At 39.5% G+C, this 22,863-nt stretch overlaps 1 protein-coding gene across 3 annotated transcripts in view; it reads left to right on the forward strand.

Moving 5' to 3' along the window:
* The window catches only part of bib (big brain), a 185,601-nt gene that overhangs the window by 155,309 nt on the left and 7,429 nt on the right, over window positions 1–22,863 (forward strand). For all 3 annotated transcript variants that reach the window (XM_067765886.1, XM_067765887.1, XM_067765885.1), the window contains one exon: window positions 1,438–1,645. In XM_067765886.1, coding sequence (XP_067621987.1) covers window positions 1,438–1,645 — 208 coding nt within the window. The remainder of the gene's footprint in view (window positions 1–1,437; window positions 1,646–22,863) is intronic.

A 22,863-nucleotide genomic window follows, 5' to 3' on the forward strand; every position in this document is an offset into this window, starting at 1 on the left:
GTAATTGGTTTATGGAAAAAAACCGATTTTGAAAAATTTTAAGTTATGACTTTTTTGTAGTTAGTGTGCGATATGTATGTACGATCGAGAGCCGTTTTTTAAATCATAATAGCTCCGAAATGGTGAATCAGATTTATGAAATATGTGAATTGGGGACAACGCGTACGCACTAGATCCATAATATATTATTTTTTTTTTAACTAGTTCGATAGCCTAATTTTTTATCGCTTAAGTGAAAATAGTTTGCGATCCGTGATAGTATCTTACGATTCCATAGCTGTGTATTAATCATTATTTTTTTCGAATTTCTGATTTTCGAATACAGCAACTTAAAATCTATAGTAGAATTAGAACTTGTAAATTTACGCGATCATAAAAAGCAACACTGTTAGAAAAAGAACGGCTTCAAATAAAGGGACAAATCACGAAACGCAATTTTATTTTTTTCTTCATAAATAGTTATAATTTTTTTTTTCACTTTTGACTTTTGACACAAGTGCATGGCGCAATAAAACCAGACAGGTGTAATCAATATTACAAAATGGAGTCGCATTTGACAATAATCGCCCTCATAAATTTAAATGCTGCTTCCAAGGCGAATTCATTACAGGTGGTGTTATCCCATCAGCTGATTGCTTCTTCTTGATAATTTTCCATACAACGCCTTGTACTGCAACATGTCAGTTAATCGAAATCAATGAAAATTTTCTTTTGACTTGACATTCTTCTGTACGGCGAATTGGTTGAATTCGCTTTTGCACCACCTAGTATGGATTCGCCTTGGCTGCTTCTTGACTTATCTGCAGCATTGATTTTTTCAGTATTATAAAAAAATGCTACATTACCGCCTTTCTGAATATGAAGTAACGTACATGAAAATAACGCATGCGGGACGAGTCAATTGCTTTTACTGAGAGGTAACTCACCACTTGAGCAATATAATAATCATAATTTAATTTAATTTAACTCAAACACCGTTTTTTATATCTTATGTTAGGTAATGCGGGGAATTACCTCTCGGCGGTTTGGCGCCGCCCCCTCGCGTTGTTATTGATTATTCTTTATGGTTTTAATTTCTCTGCTCTGAAGTCGTTTTCACAAAACCGTTTTATCATCGTTTGGTGAAACGAAAAGCATACTTTAAGGGGCTGTAACTCGTTTTGCAAGCGAAACTACGAGTAGATATATGAAAACAGCTTAAGAGGACACTTGAAGGAAGTATAGAGGTTCCCAAGACCAAAGCCATTAAACGGATATTTTTTAAATAAAATACATGGGATCCTACTGATTTTCTCTAATTTACTTGTAAAAGACTTACCCACAGTACTAAACTGCTAAAATCATGTTTGAATGTTGTAGAATTTTGATACAAGTTTAAAGTATGTAAGTCCTTACGATTAACTTATTTTAATATTTTACTTTGGTCTTCTGTTTCAGTGTTACCGTACCTGGCTATCAGGGCAATCTACAAGCAGCAATATCTCACAGTGCCTCATTAGCAGCTTGGGAGAGATTTGGGGTGGAATTTAGTCTGACCTTTATTGTTGTGCTAACTTATTTCGTTTCAACAGACCCCCTTAAACGTTTTGTGAGTAATTCGGCTGTATCAGTAGGATCTTCGTATAGTGCATGCAGTTTTGTTTCTGTAAGTATAAATATATTCAAAACATGATTCAATAACAAGAGGTTTCGGATGCGACTTTTTTTAAATATATATCTTCGCACACATTGTTTTGTTTTTTTAGAAGGAGCAGAGAAAGAAAAATTAATCCCGTTTTTCAAAAAGTCAGTAAAGTTGGACAAAACTTAATATGACAATATCTGTTATATAAATCGCGCCCCTTTTTATTGCCGAACTATAATTGTAAGGTACAAACATTATGTATAAGGATAAATTAGGAACAGACACGCCATATTTAGGGCAATATCTTTAATAGAAATAAAAACTTCCCTATCCTATCTTAATATAATCAGCAGCTACACCCTAAGATGAAAAAAGAAACCCAAAGCAAAATTAACCACAACTGTTAAAATTTATGTAATTTAAAATAAATTTTATCCAAAATAGTTAATTTTTTCTTATCGAATAATGCATAAGAAACTGTCAAAAATAAATAAGTATATGCAATCCACAGTTCTTTCTGGAAAGTGAAATTTTCAATACTATTTCAAAATTTTCTTTATTATTTTGAAAGGAGGCTTAAAAGAAGTAACACTTTTAAATTTTAGGAACCACTTCGGTGTTTGAATGGTAAAAAGTACGAGGTGGCGTAGGACTACATGGGTAAACTATATTAATTGAACCATGATTCAAAATTTAAATATACAAATTTACTCCTATGAAGAGGATTTGTGTGCAATTGGCGCTTTGTAGTAAGACTCTAGAATGAAGCATGTCCATAAGAGAATTCATACATAGCTTATTTTTAACATAAAATCATTGTTGGTACTAAACAAATTTTCCCTACTAATTTTAGACAATTTACAAAATCGTGTGGCACAGCAAAAATTGTATAAAAATGGCCTTCTTAAATTGAGTCAAACATAACCGCAACAAATTTAAGTTTTGCCGCATGAATTGAGTTTTTTGGCTCTCCTACTTTGCGGTTCAAACTCTGCGAATTGCTTCATTTAAATCATATGAAGTCATACTTTTCGGGAAGATCGATTAATCGAAAGTATAATTGGACGTTATTTTTCCTAGTCTGCTATGATTTTTTATTGACCCATTGGTGTTGCTCAGTGTCATTTACGTTTCAAATCTCCAGGAAATTAGTTTTGTTAGTCACACAAGATGCTAGAAGGAATTTCAGTTTTGGAGTGTTCTTATATATTGTAACGAATTTAGTGAAATTCCGCTTATTCCACATCTTCTGCTAACGTTCGAATCACTAAACTGTTGAATAAATAACTCCAATATTGAATAATGCAAAAATGGTATTTATTAGACTACTTGACTTATACTTCGCAACTGATAGCTTGCTTAAATCAAACTGATTGTCGTGTCTCAACTGTTGCTGCTTTTTATACTGTTTGGTTTCCTCGTTGACATATTTCTAGGCGCTTCTATTTCTAGAATTTACTAGTTAGTTATCAGCTATAAATTTCTCAGCTATAACTACAGATGCACGATTTTATAGCTTCTCTCATAACCCATGCGCGTGTATATGTGAGTAATACTTGCACAAATGATTGCATACTTTTGGGAGTATCTCAGATATATGCATGTGTTTGTGCGTTACTCTCCGCTGCTCTTATGGACATATGGGTAGACATAATGTTTGATTTGTTGATGTGCATACGAGTCACTGCTTAGTATCGGCTTAGAGATGATAGTAACCTTTAGTGTTGCTAATATTCGTCACACTGCCCCCTACCTATGTCTGATCGTCCCGATCAGACAAATTTCTCGATCTAAACGCAGCTAGCCTTTCCAAATGAACCACTTTAATTTTGGTTCATGGTTTTCCAATGGTTTGTATGCGGTACACTACATCGTTGATCCGTTTTACAACTTTGTATGGGCCTTCCCAATTACACTGAAATTTCGGGGACAAACCTTTTTTTTGTTGTGGGTTTTATAACAGCGCCAATTCTTGTTCCTGAAACCCTTCCGAATTAATTGCTTTATCGTATCTGGCTTTCATCTTGTCACTCATAATCTTTGCTCGTTGTCTTACCACATCGTGTATCTCTCTCCGTTCTTCTTCCAGGACACCAGTGGATTTCTTGACATTTCTCTCCGCATCGGCATCTATCCCAAACTTCAAATCAGCTGGCAGTTGAAGATCATTGCCAAAAATTACCTTTGCGAGAGTTTTGCCCCGTTGTCTCATGCACTGCCGATCGGTAAGCCATCAAGAATAATGATATGTGTGTATCCCACTCCTTATGGTACTTGTCTACTACTTTCCTTAAATGCTCCTCCAATGTTCTATTGAAACGTTCCACCATGCCATCGGACTGAGGATGCAATGCAGTTGTCCGTGTTTTTCGAATGCCCAATTTCTTACACATTTCTTGGAACACATCTGATTCAAAATTCCTGCCTTGGTCAGAATGTAACTCCATTGGTACAACATACCTTGCAACTCAATTGTTTATAAACACTTCTGCTACTGTTTCCGCTTCTTGATTTGGGAGTAGGTATACCTCTGGCCATTTGCTGAAATAATCCATAACCACCAGTACATATTTGTTTCCGCAGTTGCTAGTAGGAAATGGACCTGCGACATCCATAGCGCTCCTTTCAAATGGCACACCTGAGTTATATTGCTTCATCTGGCCATGACTTCGGGTTTTGGGCCCTTCCCTCTGCTGCAAACCTCGCAGTTCGCAATCCACTCAGTGACCGACTGACGGCAACCAACCCAACAGAATCTCTGTTTAATCTTCTCGAGCGTCTTCGTGATTCCAAGATGACCTCCGCTTGGACCATTATGCAGCTCGCTGAGCACGTCAGGAATCCTCTTTCTGGGAACAACAATCAGTTTCTTCTTGCACTGACCATCCTCACTCTCCCATACTTGATGCAAGCAACCGGATATCAATTCTAAATTGTTCGACTGTGCCCAATATGACTTCGCAATGGGACTCTCTGCTGACATCTCCTCTCTATTTTGCCTTTCGTTTCGTTCGAGCCCTTGCATAACATGTGACAAATCTGTATCTTCTAGCTGACACTTCCTTAGTTTTTCCATGTCCCATTCATCCGCACACGTTATAGTCATTAGCCGGACATCTATAATGTCTTCTTTAGCCTCCGCCTTTGAACAGTGCTTGCATTCCAAACTACATGGTCTTCGTGACATTGCATCGGCATTCCCATGGATACTACCTTTCCGATGCTCAGTGGAAAAGTCATAGCATTGTAGCCGCTCAATACACCGTGCCAATTGTCCTTCTGGATTACGGAACTGCAGAAGCCATTTAAACGCTGCGTGATCTGTCCTGACGCGGAATCGCTGGCCGTAGAGGTATTTATGAAAATGTTTAATGCACTCTACCAATGCCAACAGCTCTCTCCGTGTAACGCAGTAGTTCCTTTCACGTTTTCCAATAGAACGGCTGTAATATGCAACTACCTTCTCCTGTCCATCAACCAGTTGTGACAAAACGCCTCCTATGGCATATCCACTCGCATCTGTATCTAGAATAAATGTTGCTCCTGGAATCGGATATGCCAACATTGGGGCAGTGCACAAACGCTCCTCTAATGTTTGGAAAGCCACTTCTTTCTCCTTCTTCCATTCAAAAGCTTTATTTTTTCTTGTAAGCTCATGGAGGCTATGGGCTACGCTGGAAAAGTTTGGTACAAATCGGCGGTAATATGTGCACAGCCCAAGGAAATTTCTTAATTCATGCAAGTTCTGTGGTCTTGGCCAATCCTTTACTGCCTCTATCTTTTCATTCGCTGTACAGATGTCTTCTTTCGTTACCTTGTGTCCCAAATAATTTACTTCCTTTTTAAACAGCGAACACTTTTTGGGACTTAGTTTCAGACCAGTGCCAGCTATTCTCTGGAAAATTTCCTCCAAGTTCAAAGTTCTTGCACAATACGATGATGTCATCCAGGTACACCAAGCATGTTTTCCAATGTAGTCCTTTCAGTACCTGGTCCCTCAGTCTCTCAAAAGTAGCTGGTGCATTACAACATCCAAAAGGCATCACTGTAAATTGCCAAAGACCATCACCGACACTGAAGGCTGTTTTCTCTTTGTCTTCCTCCTTCACTTCCACTTGCCAGTAGCCGCTTTTCAAGTCCAGTGCGGAAAACCAGTTCGTACCAGATAGCGAGTCCAGAGTGTCGTCGATTCTTGGCAATGGGTAGCTATCCTTTTTCGTAACGTCATTCAACTTCCGGTAGTCCACGCAAAACCTCATTTTTCCATCCTTCTTCTTTACAAGTACTACCGGTGAGCTTCATGGACTAGCTGATGGTTCGATGACGCCGCTGTCGATCATTTCTTGTATGATTTGACTCACAACTTCCCGCTTCTCAAGTGGAACACTACGTGGAGCTTGAAGGATCAGCCTCGCATCTCCAGTGTCAATTTGGTGTTTCACAACGTAGGTGCGGCCTTGTTTGGAACCACCCTGGTCAAATATATTTGCGTAATTTAGAAGCAGTTCTTTTGCCTTACTCTGATAGTCTTCCTCTAGCCCCTCCGTCCATGCCATGATGTCATTTGAAAGATCAATATTGCTAGTTGAAACATCTTCCTGGAGCTGTTCACAATTGATTACTACTTCAGCCACTTGGCATCTTCCCAAAATAGCTCCTCTGGTCAGTTTGAGTGGTGACTTGAACTCATTGAGTACTCTTACGGGGATACGTCCATCTTGTTTTGTTATAGCCAGGCTTTTTCCTTCAAGTACGTTCAGTGTTGATTTGTTTGCTGGTTCGACAACTCACAATCTGTTTGTCCCACAATCTCCATCAACCTTTGCCCAGATTACTGCTTCTGATTTTGGTGGTATTTGCTGACTCTCTTCCATCAGCACTCGCTTACTGCTGAAGTCTCTCTCGTAGCCGAAATTAAGTGACACATCCATGTTCTTATATCGCATCGTCTTGCTTTACATGTCGATCTTGATGCCTTGGTCGATTAAGAAGTCCACTCCAATTATGATTTTCATCAACAATCTCTGCCACTATAAAATTGTGTACTACCGTGACGTTCCCAATTGCGACTTCACATGATACTTCTCCTAGAACCGTGGTGTCTTCTCCAGTGGCTGTAGGCAATCTTGCTCCATGCAATGGTCTTATTTTCCTGTTGACTAAATCCGCTGGAATGATGGAATGAGATGCAACCGTATCTACAGTCAGTAACCGTTCCTTGCCCTCCGACAGTAAGATTGTTTGACCTTCTTTCAATTTGCGAGATAGAGATTATGGGGCCTTCAATTGCGGCTCGCTTTAGTTTAACGATTGGGTGGACTTGGAGATTTGCTCATCTCCTTCAGCCCTGCGTTTACGGCCACCCACATTGTTGGAACTATTAGGATTGGTACTGCAATGACGTGCAATGTGCCCTGGCTTACCACAATTAAAGCATTTGACTACATCATTATTCTTCTGTTGCGTTCCCTTTAAAGCTTCCAAAATTGCGTCTACCCACTCTGGTCTTTCTACTTCCACACGATGAGCTTTGTAAGCTGGTGAGTCAATGCATGTGATACGGTTTCTGCAAATCTTGGCTTTGTATTTGCGTATGTAGCTCGCTTTGTTTCGACGTCCCGTATGCCATTTATAAAGCTCTGAATCTTTACCCTTTCAGTGTATTCCACGGGTGCGTCCGCATTTGCCAAATGAGCCAACCTTTCAACATCCGAAGCAAACTCCTGCAATGTCTCATTTGCTTTTTGGTAACGGTTTTGCAACTCAATTTGGTATATCTGTTTTCTATGCAATTTTATCTTCCACATTCCAGTTATTCACTGGTGCTGTCTTCTCAAACTGTAGCTTAAAGACCTGGAAAGGAACAGAACCGTCAAAAGATGGAGTTTTTACCTTCGTGTTACTCGCTGAAGCAGCCGGACGATGAAGTTGCAATTGCTGTATACGACCTCCCAAAGCATCCACCTCTGTCTCGAATTTTTCTTCAAACTGCATTATTTTTTCGTCCATGCGCGCTTCGAGTTTTGATGATATACGCGCCTCTTGTGCTTCTAGTTGTACTGTTATGCGTGTCTCTTGTTCTTTCAGTTGAGTTGCCATATATGTACTTTGTTTTTCCAGCTGTGATGAAATTTGTGTTTCCTGTGCTTCAATCTTGGCTGTTATCTGTGTCGACATTTCTGAAATACGCGTTTCTGTGCTTCAATCTTGGATGTTATACGGTTCTCCTGGGATTCTAGTTGTGTTTCCATCTTGGATGTTATTTGCGACGACATTTCTGAAATGCGTGCCTCCTGTATTTCCAATTGTGATGCCATATATGTCTTCTGTTCTTACAGTTGAGATGACATTTGCGACGACATTGATGTTACTGTCGATGTTTGTGCAGATATTGCAGCTAATATCATGTTCAAGTCTGTGCTGGTAACTGTCTGCGATGTTTCGTTTTTCTCTTCAATTTTTGTTGTTGATTCTTCCACATCAGGATAAAAGACATACTCGTCCACATTAATTCTTTCCAACTCCAATACCTCTCGTAGCCGTGCTTGAAGTTTGATCTTATTGCCGGTTGTATTCAATCCACGGCTCTCCAACTCCTTCTTCAGTTGCTGGATCCTCAATTCACTCAACTTTGCCATATCCAAGTTGTATTCGCAATCTTTGGAATTTGTTCAACAATTCCTCTTCTAACACAAATTGTAACGAATTTAAGGCTTGGTTTCCTCGAAAGCGGTGCCGCTATATAGCGGCCGATACACAGCGGTAGAGTACGTTGTCAAAAATATTGTAATGTAAAAGTAATTATGTGGAAACTAAGAACACGGTGAAGTTTACCGTAACATAATATAGCGGCCGGGCATAAAACAACCCTGCGTTCATGACGGTAGAAACTCCGTCATCACCGTTTTTTCCCACCGCTATTGTCAAAGCGGTGAATATTTTGTCAAATATTTCAAATTATTTATAAAATAAACAACATTTTTGAATTAAAACTTTTTTCTTCTGAGTTTATTAAAAGAAAAATTATAAAAAAACTAAAACAAACATGCAAAAATGTAAAATTAACTTTTGCAACTCGTCTGCCGTAACAGTTTGTAGTTTCCAACAAAGCGTTGCCGCTAGAAACGGTGAGTCTACCGGCCGCTCTTTAGCGGTCGTAACATAGCGGTACCGCTTTTGGAGGAAACCAAGCCTTAAGTGAAATTCCGCTTATTCCAAATCTTCTGCTAACGTTCGAATTACTAAACCATTGAATAAATAACTCCAATATTGAATAATGCAAAAATGGTATTTATTAGACTACTTGACTTATACTTCGCAACTGATAGCTTGCTTAAATCAAACTGGTTGTCGTACCACAACTGTGGCTGGTTTTTATACTGTTTGGTTTCTTCGTTGACATATTTCTAGGCGCTTCTATTTCTAGAATTTGCTAGTTAGTTATCAGCTATAAATTTCTCAGCTATAACTACAGATGCACGATTTTATAGCTTCTCTCATAGCCCATGCGCGTGTATATGTGAGTGATACTTGCACAAATGATTGCATACTTTTGGGAGTATCTCAGATATATGCATGTGTTTGTACGTTACTCTCCGCTGCTCGTATGGACATATGGGTAGACATAATGATTGATTTGTTGATGTGCATACGAGTCACTGCTTAGTATCCCTTAGTGTTGCTAATATTCGTCACAATATGTATACTGCTTTATGTGTAGATATATACATATCTTCAGATGCTGACTGATAGGAATAATGCCCGAAAATTCTACCGAAAAATCCGGCGAATGGCAGAAGATTTCAAGACCGGGCAGATTCCTGCAGGAACGATAATGGCGATCTGGTAACTGACGTACAGAGTTGTTGTTGTTGTTGTTGTATTAACAATAAATATACTCCCCTAAGGTCTTGGGGAGTGTTATCGATGTTGATGGTCCTTTGCTGGATACAGATCCTATTAATAGACCTCATTAAACCTTCTAGGCCAGCCTTCTAGTCCCACCCCATCGCATAGTACCATGAGGAGTTTAGGGTTGCCAGAGCCTCGCCTACTAAATATGTGTATGATGCATTCATATTTCTAGCAGGATTCCCCGCGTAGGTGAGTTCGACAACTGGGTTGCGGAAGCTTTGAAGCTATAAAGCGTTGTATTGCGCTTATCAACCCCTTGAATTCCAACGTACAGAATGGGCTTAAGTTGTAGAAGGAACACTTGTCCTCATTGCTAGCTAGCGTGGCAGTGGACGAACCCGATACCCCAATCGACAATGATGGAAAACCCGATATACTGATACTGTTTTAGATTTTTGTTGGCGATGGAGTTTAGCATTAGCGAAAGCTGAATTTAGGGGGCTGAATGAAATTAGTTTTCTGAAAAATTTGTTCTATATTCCGTTTGGCATATAAAGTCATTTTAACCTTTTCATCTAAAAAATTCTGGTAGCGGTGTATATAGTGCATAAGTATACTAAAATCTACTCCGTCGGAGCAGAATTCAAAGACAGTTTTGTATGATGAACAATTCTCTAAAATATGCATGCCGATCTTGTCAGAATAAGGGAAAACGTCATCTGGATGAGAGCACCCGAATATTCAGTTCATCGTCGATGTGTGAAGGAAGGTAGCCATGTTTAAATGTAAGGAAAAGTTTCAACAGTACGCGTTCATCAACAGAAAAACAACTAAGGGCAGTTTCCTCATTCCATCTCCCATTAACTGGAGACTGGCACTCTATTCAACAGATCACCGAACGGGAGGGTGGAAACGCCCCTAAATTAGCAGATTTCTATAAGCCAGTTGTAACTGTTGCTACGTTGCCATACCGTTTTTTGTTTTAAAACAAACCAACATTGCTGCAATCTAATCAGCAATGTCTTGAGAACTAAACGTATCATGCTCACTATCCCCTGTAATTATAGTTATTATAACCTTGGTGTCATATCGTTCTACTAACCTTTTTACAGGATATGACAGTGTATATATCCATGTATTTGTGTGCGTTTAAGCATATCTGCCTCCAAATATTTTAGCTTAGTTGTTTTAAAAACTATTTGGCTCATAAGAAATTAAATTAACAACAACGAAATTAGGGAACAAAAGGAATACGAATATAATACGATTTTGAAGATTTACCAATTATCTTCATTCCCAAGTTAAGGTAGCTGTGCTATTCCGAGGAGCCTATAGGTACATATTATAAAGTAATTTTCCAATTTTTTTTTATGTAGATATGTTTGCATGGGCTCATGCGTGTTGATCGCATCGCTTCAAAACACCTGCCGTTTTGGAATTTTGAAAGGTGAACTCGTCGGGAACAAAAAATCAAAAACCAACACACATACCTACTCTTACTATCTATCTACACATGTGCATATGTGCAGCCAAACGTAATACACCAAATATCATTTCGAAAGCTGACTAATAGCACGCACTAGGATATGAAGTCCCGACCCGATTTCGTGAGCAGGATTTCGGGATATACATACGTCAGTCTCGAAATTGATCGATAAGGCCTTTATCTTTTGATATGTGATGAAAAATATGTTCTGAACATTTTCGTATCTCTGTCGTTCTGTCGCCGTTATCCGCTTTGGAGATATTGTAACGAATTTAGGGTATTTCTGCTTATTTGCAACCTTCTACTAACGTTCGTATCGCTAAATTGTCAAATAAACAACCCCAATATTCAATAATGCAAAATGGTCTTTATTAGACTACTGTGAAAGTACTTCACAATAACACTTATAGTTCGCACCTAATAGCGTGCTTAAATCAAATTGATTAGTGATGCCTCAGCTTGTGCTGCTTTTATACTCTTCGGTTTCCTCGTTCACCCATTTCTCCTAAGGTCTAGTAATTTCGTGAACCTGATGCTTGTTTAGCAGCTATATACACGTATATTTGTAATTTGTATCCATATGCGTGTGTATATGTGAGCGACCGATGATTACATGCACCTGTGAATATCTCTCCGTTGCCACGCATGTTTGTGTGCAAATGATGATTGATTTGTTTACGTACATACTCCTTAGTATCGGCTTAGAGATACTAATATTCGTCACAATATTGTAACGAATTTGGTGCAATTCCCCTTATTTGCAATCTTCTGCTAACGTTCGAATCACTAAACTGTTGAATAAATAACTCCACTATTCAATAATGCAAAATGGCCTTTATTAAAGTTCTTCACAATAACACTACTATTGCTCGCCAGATAGCGTCTTAACTAAAACTGATTGTAGCGCCTCTACTGTTGCTGCCTTTTATAATCTGTGATTTCCTCGTTGCATCTTCTAGGCGCTTCCAGAATTTACTTAGTTACTGCTATAAAATTATAACTACAGATGCACGTGTATAGCTTCTCATATGCGCGTGTATTTATGAGCGACACTTCCACAATTATAATTGCATACTTTTGGGAGCATCTCAGATAAGATATCTGCATGTGTTTGTGCGTCTCTTCTCCGCTGCGTGTACGTACATATGTGTAGATGTGCATACAAGTCACTGCTTAGCATCGCTTAGAGATGACTAAGGGGTACTAGTGTTGTTAATATTCGTAACACTGCCCTCCACCTAGGTCTGATCGTCCCGATCAGACAAATCTCTCGATCTAACCGCTGCTAGCCTTTCCAAATGAACCACCCTTCTATTTCGTGGTTTCCCAATTGTTTGTATGCGGTAGATGATATCACTGATCCTCTTCACAACTCTGTACGGGCCTTCCCAACTCCACCGATATTTGGATGGAACACCTTTCCGCCGGTGAGGGTTGTATAGCAGTACCAAATCTCCCTCCAAGAAACCTTCCGAATTAAAGTTCTTGTCATGCCAATGTTTTATCTGACTACTCATTACTCTGGGCCGTTCCCTCACACTCTGTTCTTTGGCCAATGAGGAACTACTTCGCAGAGCTTGATCTTGACGGATTGACTTTGTCTCATCAGTATCGTCTTGCCGTTTCACAACAGTAGTGCGCGCTGGCTTGAAACCACCCTTGCATTCTTTCTGGAAAATTCGTTCCTTCGTTTTCGTGCGTCCATTTGTTTTTGTCAATGCCAGTGTTTCTCTCGCAGGTACTTTTGATTTCGCTTTATTGGCCCATTCGATCCATCAACCTTTGCCTTTAACTTTCGTGGTCTTTGTCGAGTCTTCTCCACCAGTACTCGATTACTACTGAGCCCTTTCGCCAAACTGAAGTTAAGTGGTATATCCTGGTTCTTATAACGCATAATCCTTCTCTGCATGTCGATCCTGATGTCATGGTCAACTAAGAAGTCCACTTCCAATATGGCTTCATCAATAATCTCCGCTACAACAAATTTGTATAGAACCATGACCTCCCCAATTAAGACTTCACATAACACTTCTCCCTGGACTTGGTTACACTCTCCAGTAATCGTACGCAATCTTTCTCCAGGTAATGGCTTTACTCTCCTGTTGACCAAATCGGATCGGATCAAGGAATGAGATACTCCCCTATAGACAGTCAGTACACGTTCTTTGACATCCACATTTCCTCTGACGTTAAGACTAATCGATTTTCTTCCAATTTGCGAGACAGATATCACAGGACATCCAACAGCTGGAGCTAGCTCTCGACTTTTACATCTGGCACGCTGTTGCTCATCTCCGCCCGCTTTGCGTTTACGGCCACCCAAGTGGGAACTACCAGGACCGATGCTGCAATGACGTGCAATGTGAATTGGGTTACCGCACTTGGAACACTTCATAACTCCGGCATTTTTCTGTTGTAACCCCTTCAGTGCTTCCAAAATTGTGTCTACCCAGTCTGGGCCTTCCACTTCCACGCGATGAGCTTTGTACGCTGGCTTACTCAAAAGTGAGGCTGTTTCCTGAGTCAGTGAATGCGATAACGTTTCAACAAATGTTAGTTTTGGATTCGCATATGTAGCTCGTTTCGTTTCCACATCTCGTATGCCATTTATGAAGCTCTGGATTTTTACCCTCTCGGTGTATTCCACGGGTGCGTCCGCATTTGCTAGATGGGCCAGTCTTTCGACATCCGACGCAAACTCTTGCAAAGTCTCAGTCGCTTTTTAGTAGCGATTTTGCAACTCAATTTGATATATCTGTTTCCTATGCTCGCTTCCGTAACGTCTCTCTAGAGCGCTCATCAATGTTTCATAGTTGTTCCGTTCGTACTCTGGACGTGTCTGTAAGATTTCAGCTGCAGGCCCTTTCAATGCCACGAACAGTGCAGCAACTTTATCTTCAGCATTCCAGTTGTTCACTGCTGACGTCTTCTCAGACTGAAGCTTGAATACCTGGAAAGGAACAAAACCGTCAAAAGATGCAGTTTTTACCTTCGGATTGCTCACTGTAACAGCTGGGCGATTTAGTTGTAACTGTTGCATAAGACCTTTCAACGCTGCTATCTCGGCATAAATTTTGTCCTCGAGTTGTAAAATTTTTGCATCCTGCTCTTCCAGCTTCGCAAGGAGCTGCGATGATACCTGTTCCGAAATTTGTGCCGACATTCCAGATATACGTGCCTCTTGTGCTTCCAGTTGAGATGACATATATGTCTTCTGAGATTGAGATGAAATTTGCGACGCCATTTCTGAAATGCGTGCCTCCTGTGACTCCAGCTGAGATGCCATTGTCGATGTTTGTGCAGATATTGTGCTCGTCACTGTCTGCGGTGTTTCGTTTTTTTCTTCCATTTTTGTTGTTTTTTTGTCCCTATCAAAATGAAAAACATACTCCTCAGCATTGATTCCTTCAAATACCATAGCTACACTTAGTCGCCTTTGTAGCTGGGATTTATTGCCAAAAGTAGCCAATCCACGGACTTCCAACTCCTCCTTCAGTTGCTGCATCGTCAATCCACTCAACTTTGCCATGTCCAAGTTATATTCCCAATCTTCGGAATTTATTCAACAATTCCTCTTCTGACACCAATTGTAACTAATTTGGTGAAATTCCCCTTTTTTGCAATCTTCTGCTAACGTTCGAATCACTAAACTGTTGAATAAATAAGTCCACTATTCAATAATGCAAAATGGCCTTTATTAAAGTTCTTCACAATAACACTACTATTGCTCGCCAGATAGCTTCTTAAATAAAACTGATTGAAGCGCCTCTACTGTTGCTGCCTTTTATACTCTGTGATTTCCTCGTTGCATCTTCTAGGCGCTTCCAGAATTTAGTTACTGCTATAAAATTATAACTACAGATGCACGTGTATAGCTTCTCATATGCACGTGTATTTGTGAGCGACACTTCCACAATTATAATTGCATACTTTTGTGAGCATCTCAGATAAGATATCTGCATGTGTTTGTGCGTCTCTTCTCCGCTGCATGTACGTACTTATGTGTAGACATAATGATTGATCTATTGATGTGCATACAAGTCACTGCTTAGCATCGCTTAGAGATGACAGTACCCCTAAGTGTTGCTAATATTCGTAACAATATTATTATTTAAGCTAGTATCAGCCGCTCCTTTTCGGTATGCGAATAGGTAATTAACTATATTTCAAACTGGACCAGGGTGGAATCGTGTTTGTGCAATATAGGACAGTGTTGCCTCTATTTGTTACTAGTACTGCCGCGAGGCGACACCGTTTAAATAAAGTTTTCTAAAATATTTTGATTTAACTTTTTCCTAAAATTTAAGGTGGGTTGTTGTTGTTGCTGTTGTAGCAGTGCTCCGCCCCATCCAATAGGTGCGACCGATCACAAATTGTCATCAATATCCTCTAACAGGAGTCCAAGGAAACTTGTTGTTTCAACAGGGGAGAACCATAATGAGAGGGGTGTTAGAGTCGTTGGTTCCACAATACAGTTGAAGAGATGTTTGGTGTCATGTGAGGACACGTTACAAGCAGGACATATGTTTTTTATGTCGGGGTTGATTCTGGATAGGTAAGAGTTTAACCTGTTACAGTATCCAGATCGAAGTGCAGCTAGAGTGACTCGCGTTTCCCTGGGGATCGTTCCTCTTCTGCAAATTTAGGGTATTGTTCTTTGAGTACAGGATTCACCGGGTACTTCCTGGCATAGAGGTTCGTCGCCTGTTTGTGGAGTTCTCTGAGGACCTACTTGTGTTTTTTGGCTTCATACGGCTGTGTTCTCAGGTGTCGTATTTCCTCATAATGCTTACGGAGATGACTCCTTAAGCCCCTGGGCGGTATTGGCTCGTCAATCAGATGTCTGTTGGGATGCGCAGGTGTCTGGGTATTCAACAGGAACTGTTTGGTTAGCAGTTCATTTCTCTCCCTAATGGGGAGTATTCTCGCCTCATTATGTAGATGGTGTTCTGGGGACATAAGAAGACAACCCGTGGCGGTTCTGAGGGCAGTATTTTGGCAGGCCTGTAGCTTCTTCCAGTGAGTAGTCTTTAGGCTTGGCGATAATATCGGGGACGCTTGGCATGCAATCGGCTGGGCAATTGCTTTGTAAGTGGTAATGAGCGTTTCTTTATCTTTTCCGGAAGTACTACCATCAAGAGATTTGAGGATGTTATTACGGCTTTGGATTTTCGATACAATTACGGCTGCATGCTCACCAAAATGTAGATCCTGATCAAACGTCACACCCACAGTTTTGGGTTGTAAGACAGTCGGTAGCGTAATGTCATTGACGGGGATGTTCAAAATGGTCGACATTTGGGACATCCACGTTGTAAATAAGGTCGCCGATAATTTAGTCGGTGATAACGTCAGGTTTCGCGAGGTGAAAAAACTGGAGAGATCAGGGAGATGGCCGTTTATTTTGTTGCAAAGCTCATCGATCTGTGGGCCTGGGCCTGTGGCCATTATTGTGCAGTCATCGGCGTAGGAAACGATAGTAACTCCTTCTGGTGGCGAAGGTAGCTTTTATATGAAGAAGTTAAACAAAAGTGGGGATAGGATACCATCCTGTGGTATCCCTTGTTTAATTCTTCATGGGTTTGATGTTGCGTTTCTAAATTGCACCGATGCTTGCCGACCACCCACATAAGCTTGTCAAGTCAATTTTTTTGGTTGAGTATTTTTTACGAAATTGTGAGTTTTTTAATGTGTATTATTTTTTTGCTGAAAATATATAAAACTGTTAAAAGAAAAGCCTGCCAAAAGTTATTTATCCTCTTTGGCTGTACTACAATAATTTTTGAATTTCTACAATAATTCAATATTATTGCATATAACTCAAATGATTTTTCATCCCCGTCCCCCTTTTGATATAATGACGATCACAAAGAGGGAGTTGTATGAGGTATGGGTTGCAGAACGTGGCCAAAAGCAAAAGTATAAAGCCGTTTTAGACCACGTGTGTACTGTTTTAGGGAGGGAGTAAATAGAGACGAGGGATTGTATGATGAATGCTGCAGTAAAGTTCGAATTTTTATACTCAGTTGAGCAGAGCTCACAGAGTATATTAACTTTGATTGGATAACGGTTGGTTGTACAGGTATAAAGGAATCGAGATAGATATAGACTTCAATATATCAAAATCATCAGTATCGAAAAAAAATTCGATTGAGCCATGTCCGTCCGTCCGTCTGTCCGTTAACACGATAACTTGAGTAAATTTTGAGGTATCTTGATGAAATTTGGTACGTAGGTTCCTGGGCACTCATCTCAGATCGCTATTTAAAATAAACGATATCGGACAATAACCACGCCCACTTTTTCGATATCGAAAATTTCGAAAAATCGAAAAAGTGTGATAATTCCTTACCAAATACGGATAAAGCGATGAAAATTGGTAGGTGAGTTGAACTTATGACGCAGAATAGAAAACTAGTAAAATTGTGGACAATGGGCGTAGCACCACCCACTTTTAAAAGAAGGTAATTTAGAAGTTTTGCAAACTGTAGTTTGGCAGTCGTTGAAGATATCATGATGAAATTTGGCAGGAACGTTACACTTATTACTATATGCCTGCTTAATAAAAATTTGCAAAATCGGAGAACGGCGTTTTTTTTTAAATTCAAATTTTAAAAGAAAAGTTAATACCTTTACAGTATATAAGTAAATTAAGTCAACATTCAACTACAGTAATGATATGGTGCAACAAAATACAAAAATAAAAGAAAATTTCAAAATGGGCGTGGCTCCGCCCTTTTTCATTTAATTTGTCTAGGATACTTTTAATGCCATAAGTCGAACAAAAATTTACCAATCCTTGTGAAATTTGTTAGAGGCGTAGATTCTAGGACGATAACTGTTTTCTGTGAAAAAGGGCGAAATCGGTTGAAGCCACGCCCAGTTTTTATACACAGTCGACCGTCTGTCCTTACGCTCGGCCGATAACACGATAACTTGAGCAAAAATCGATATATCTTTACTAAACTCAGTTGACGTACTTATCTGAACTCACTTTGTATTGGTGTAAAAAATGGCCGAAATCCGACTATGACCACGCCCACTTTTTCGATATCGAAAATTACGAAAAATGAAAAAAATGCCATAATTATATACCAAATAGGAAAAAAGGGATGAAACATGGTAATTGTATTGGTCTATTGATGCAAAATATAACTTTAGAAAAAAACTTGGTAAAATGGGTGTGACACCTCCCATATTAAGTAGAAGAAAATGAAAAAGTTTTGCAGGGCGAAATCAAAAGCCCTTAAAATCTTGGAAGGGTTCGTGGTATTACATATATAAATAAATTAGCGGTACGCGACAGATGATGTTCTGGATCACCCTGGTCCACATTTTGGTCGATATCTCGAAAACGCCTTCACATATACAACTAAGGGCCACCCCCTTTTAAAACCCTCATTAATACCTTTAATTTGATACCCATATCGTACAAACATATTCTAGAGTCACCCCTGGTCCACGTTTATGGCGATATCTCGAAAAGGCGTCCACATATAGAACTAAGGCCCACTCCTTTTTAAAATACTCATTAACACCTTTCATTTGATACCCATATCGTACAAACAAATTCTAGAGTCGCCCCTGGTCCACCTTTATGGCGATATTTCGAAAAGGCGTCCACCTTAAGAACTAAGGCCCACGCCCTTTTAAAATACTCATTAACACCTTTCATTTGATACCCATATCGTACAAACAAATTCTAGAGTCACCCCTGGTCCACGTTTATGGCGATATCTCGAAAAGGCATCCACCTATAGAACTAAGGCCCACGCCATTTTAAAATACTCATTAACACCTTTCATTTGATACCCATATAGTACAAACAAATTCTAGAGTCACGCCTGGTCCACATTTATGGCGATATCTCGAAAAGGCGTCCACATATAGAACTAAGGCCCACTCCTTTTTAAAATACCCATTAACACCTTTCATTTGATACCCATATCGTACAAACAAATTCTAGAGTCACCCCTGGTGCACCTTTATGGCGATATCTCGAAAAGGCGTCCGTCCACCTATAGAACTAAGGCCCACGCCCTTTTAAAATACTCATTAACACCTTCCTTTTGATACCCATATTATACAAACGCATTCTAGAGTCACCCCTGGTCCACTTTTATAACGATATTCCGAAAAGGCGTCCACCTATAGAACTAAGGCCCACTCCATTTTAAAACACTTATTAACACCTTTCGTTTGATACCCATATTGTACAAACGCATTCTAGAGTCAACCCTGGTCCACTTTTATAACGATATTCCGAAAAGTCGTCCATCTATAGAACTAAGGCCCACTCCGTTTTAAAACACTTATTAGCACCTTTCTTTTGATACCCATATTTTTCAAACGCATTCTGAAGTCAACCCTGGTCCACTTTTATAACGATATTCCGAAAAGGCGTCCACCTATAGAACTAAGGCCCACTCCATTTTAAAACACTTATTAACACCTTTCGTTTGATACCCATATTGTACAAACGCATTCTAGAGTCACCCCTGGTCCACTTTTATAACGATATTCCGAAAAGGCGTCCACCTATAGAACTAAGGCCCACTCCATTTTAAAACACTTATTAACACCTTTCGTTTGATACCCATATTGTACAAACGCATTCTAGAGTCAACCCTGGTCCACTTTTATAACGATATTCCGAAAAGGCGTCCACCTATAGAACTAAGGCCCACTCCGTTTTAAAACACTTATTAACACCTTTCGTTTGATACCCATATAGTACAAACAAATTCTAGAGTCACCCCTGGTCCACCTTTATGGCGATATCTCGAAAAGGCGTCCACATATAGAACTAAGGCCCACGCCCTCTTAAAATACTCATTAACACCTTCCATTTGATACCCATATTATACAAACGCATTCTAGAGTCACCCCTGGTCCACTTTTATAACGATATTCCGAAAAGTTGTCCATCTATAGAACTAAGGCCCACTCCGTTTTAAAACACTTATTAGCACCTTTCGTTTGATACCCATATTGTTCAAACGCATTCTAAAGTCAACCCTGGCCCACTTTTATAACGATATTCCGAAAAGGCGTCCACCTATAGAACTAAGGCCCACTCCGTTTTAAAACACTTATTAACACCTTTCGTTTGATACCCATATCGTACAAAATAAATTCTAGAGTCACCCCTGGTCCACCTTTATGGCGATATTCCGAAAAGGCGTCCACCTATAGAACTAAGGCCCACTCCCTTTCAAAATACTCATTAACACCTTTCATTTGATACCCATATAGTACAAACAGATTCTAGAGTCACCCCTGGTCCACCTTTATGGCGATATCTCGAAAAGGCGTCCACATATAGAACTAAGGCCCACGCCCTCTTAAAATACTCATTAACACCTTTCATTTGATACTCATATCGTACAAACAAATTCTAGAGTCACCCCTGATCCATCTTTATGGCGATATCTCGAAACGGCGTCCATCTATAGAACTTAGGCCCACGCCCTTTTAAAATACTCATTAATACCTTTCATTTGATACCCATATCGTACAAAATAAATTTTAGAGTCACCCCTGGTCCACCTTTATGGCGGTATCTCGAAACGGCGTCCACCTATAGAACTTAGGCCCACGCCTTTTTAAAATACTCATTAATATCTTTCATTTGATACCCATATCGTACAAAATAAATTCTAGAGTCACCCCTGGTCCACCTTTATGGCGATATCTCGAAAAGGCGTCCACCTATAGAACTTAGGCCCACTCCCTTTTAAAATTATCATTAACACATTTCATTTGATACCCATATCGTACAAACAAATTCTAGAGTCAGGCCTGGTCCACCTTTATGGCGATATCCCTAAATGGCGTCCATCTATAGAACTATGGTCCACTTCCTCTTAAAATTCTCTTTAATACCTTCCATTTGATACAGATGTGATACAAACACATTCCAGGGTTACCCTAGGTTCTTTTTACAATATGGTGATTTTCCCTTACTTTGTCTCCACAGCTCTCAACTGAGTATGTACTTAGCCTTCCTTACTTGTTTTATCAAACTTTGTATGAGATGGATTCAAGTGAATTACACCAAAGTTAATTTTCTTGGAAAGTTTGCTTCATGGTTTGAAGAAAATAAGAAATTTAAATATAGGTATGTTCAATTGTGAAGAAAAGAACAAGATTAGGCTATAAGAAAGTTTTTGTTTGGAGTAAATTCCAAATTTTTGGAGGGGGTCCAACCCCACCCCCATCGCCTATCCTCTCTGAAGGGGGGTAAAGCATACAAACATATGCACTTGGTTGGAATGAAATATATTCATTTTTCAGTGAGTTATTAATTTTTCGTGTCTAAATCATGCAAAATGCCACTGTGCGGCGGTGCTACGTAATTTTGTAAGCCAATGCCAATAGTTAGCAAACCGCAGGTTTGGGGTAAGTGATATCAAAGGCTTTTGATTAACGGTGGCAAAACTTTTAAATTTTCTTCTGCCGAATGTAGGCGGCGCTGCGCCAATTTTACAAAACTGTAATAAATTTATATTGTACATCGTAATTTTTTTTAGCCCCTCATCATGTTCCGCCACTTCAGCAGTATTTGTTAAAGCATTGTTCCTTTTTCCCATTTTTGAAAGCAGGCGTGGGGATAATCTGATTTCGACCATTTTCAATGCCAATATATCGTCGACGATGCTGTAACAGCTGCTAACTCCATCCACCAAAATTCCACAGTAGAACGAAAAAGCTCTATAGCATGACAGCTTAAAATGTATTGAAATTTTATGGAGTTAGCAGGTTTTCATAATTTTATTGAAGTTAGTGACTCTGGAAAATAAACACATACTTTTGTGCAGAAATCGTCTCCCACTCCACCATTATCAAAAAGTCGGTTTAAGTCAAATGTGGAGCTTTTACCACATCGCCGATGATCTCAATTTGTGCTCAAGTTATGGTGTAATTGGGCTATACTTTGTTGATCTTAAACCAAAGAGGATAAATATAATAAGAGTCGTCACTCGTTTTTTTTTTAGGAATTTACTCGATGTAAACTGTGAGGTAGTCGCTACTTTTGTTTTATGAGGAACATTTTTGAATTGCCTTCCATTTATCCATGCGGTGTTGTCACTTTATGCAAACGTGTTTTTTGGAAAGAGAATTAAATAATTAATTAAATACAGTCGGAAAAATAAACACAAATACCCAATGAAAATGTATAGAAGACATTTATAAACATCTCGCCCAAAAAAAGTAGCGACTACCTCGTAGTTTACATCGAGTAAAAGCCTAAAAAATAACGAGTGACGGCTCTTATTATATTTATCCTCTTTGCTTAAACATGCAGACCATCGGCACTTGGTAAAGTATCGGAGAAAAGTGTCGAAGTAAAGTATCGATACTTTACTTGTAAAAGTATCGATACTACTCACTCAGTACTCGTCTCGTTCCATCAATAATTGGCACTTAACCGCCTAGGCGATTCTGGCGTTGCATATTAAGTCCTTGTTTCAACAAAACTGACAACAAGGGAGATTAAGTCTCCTTAGTGAAAGTCTTCCCCTTCGTCTGCTTCCAAATATAGGTGCCGATAAGAATATGATCTGTTCCAGAGCATCTTCGTCCATTCCCATAACGTAGCGCTTGGCACCACGGATAGGATCATTAATCGCCGACGAGACTTTTCTGTAGTTCACTGAGCCTTCCCATTATCTCTCGACCCATACATTAGAACAGGTATGATGAGAGATTTATAGAGCGTTATTGAAAAGAGTTATTCTCTGTTTGATTTCTAGTCTAACATTGCAGAGGGGAGAGGCAGATCTTACTGAAGAAAGCTCTCCGCAAAAATTGGAATATTATAAGAAAAATTACTTGAAGGTTTTAATAAGGGGATAGTAAAGTATCAAGCACCTAAATTTTGCTAAAATAAGGACTT

Source organism: Eurosta solidaginis, chromosome 2 (genome assembly GCF_040869045.1).
Source record: "Eurosta solidaginis isolate ZX-2024a chromosome 2, ASM4086904v1, whole genome shotgun sequence".
Lineage (NCBI taxonomy): Eukaryota > Metazoa > Arthropoda > Insecta > Diptera > Tephritidae > Eurosta > Eurosta solidaginis.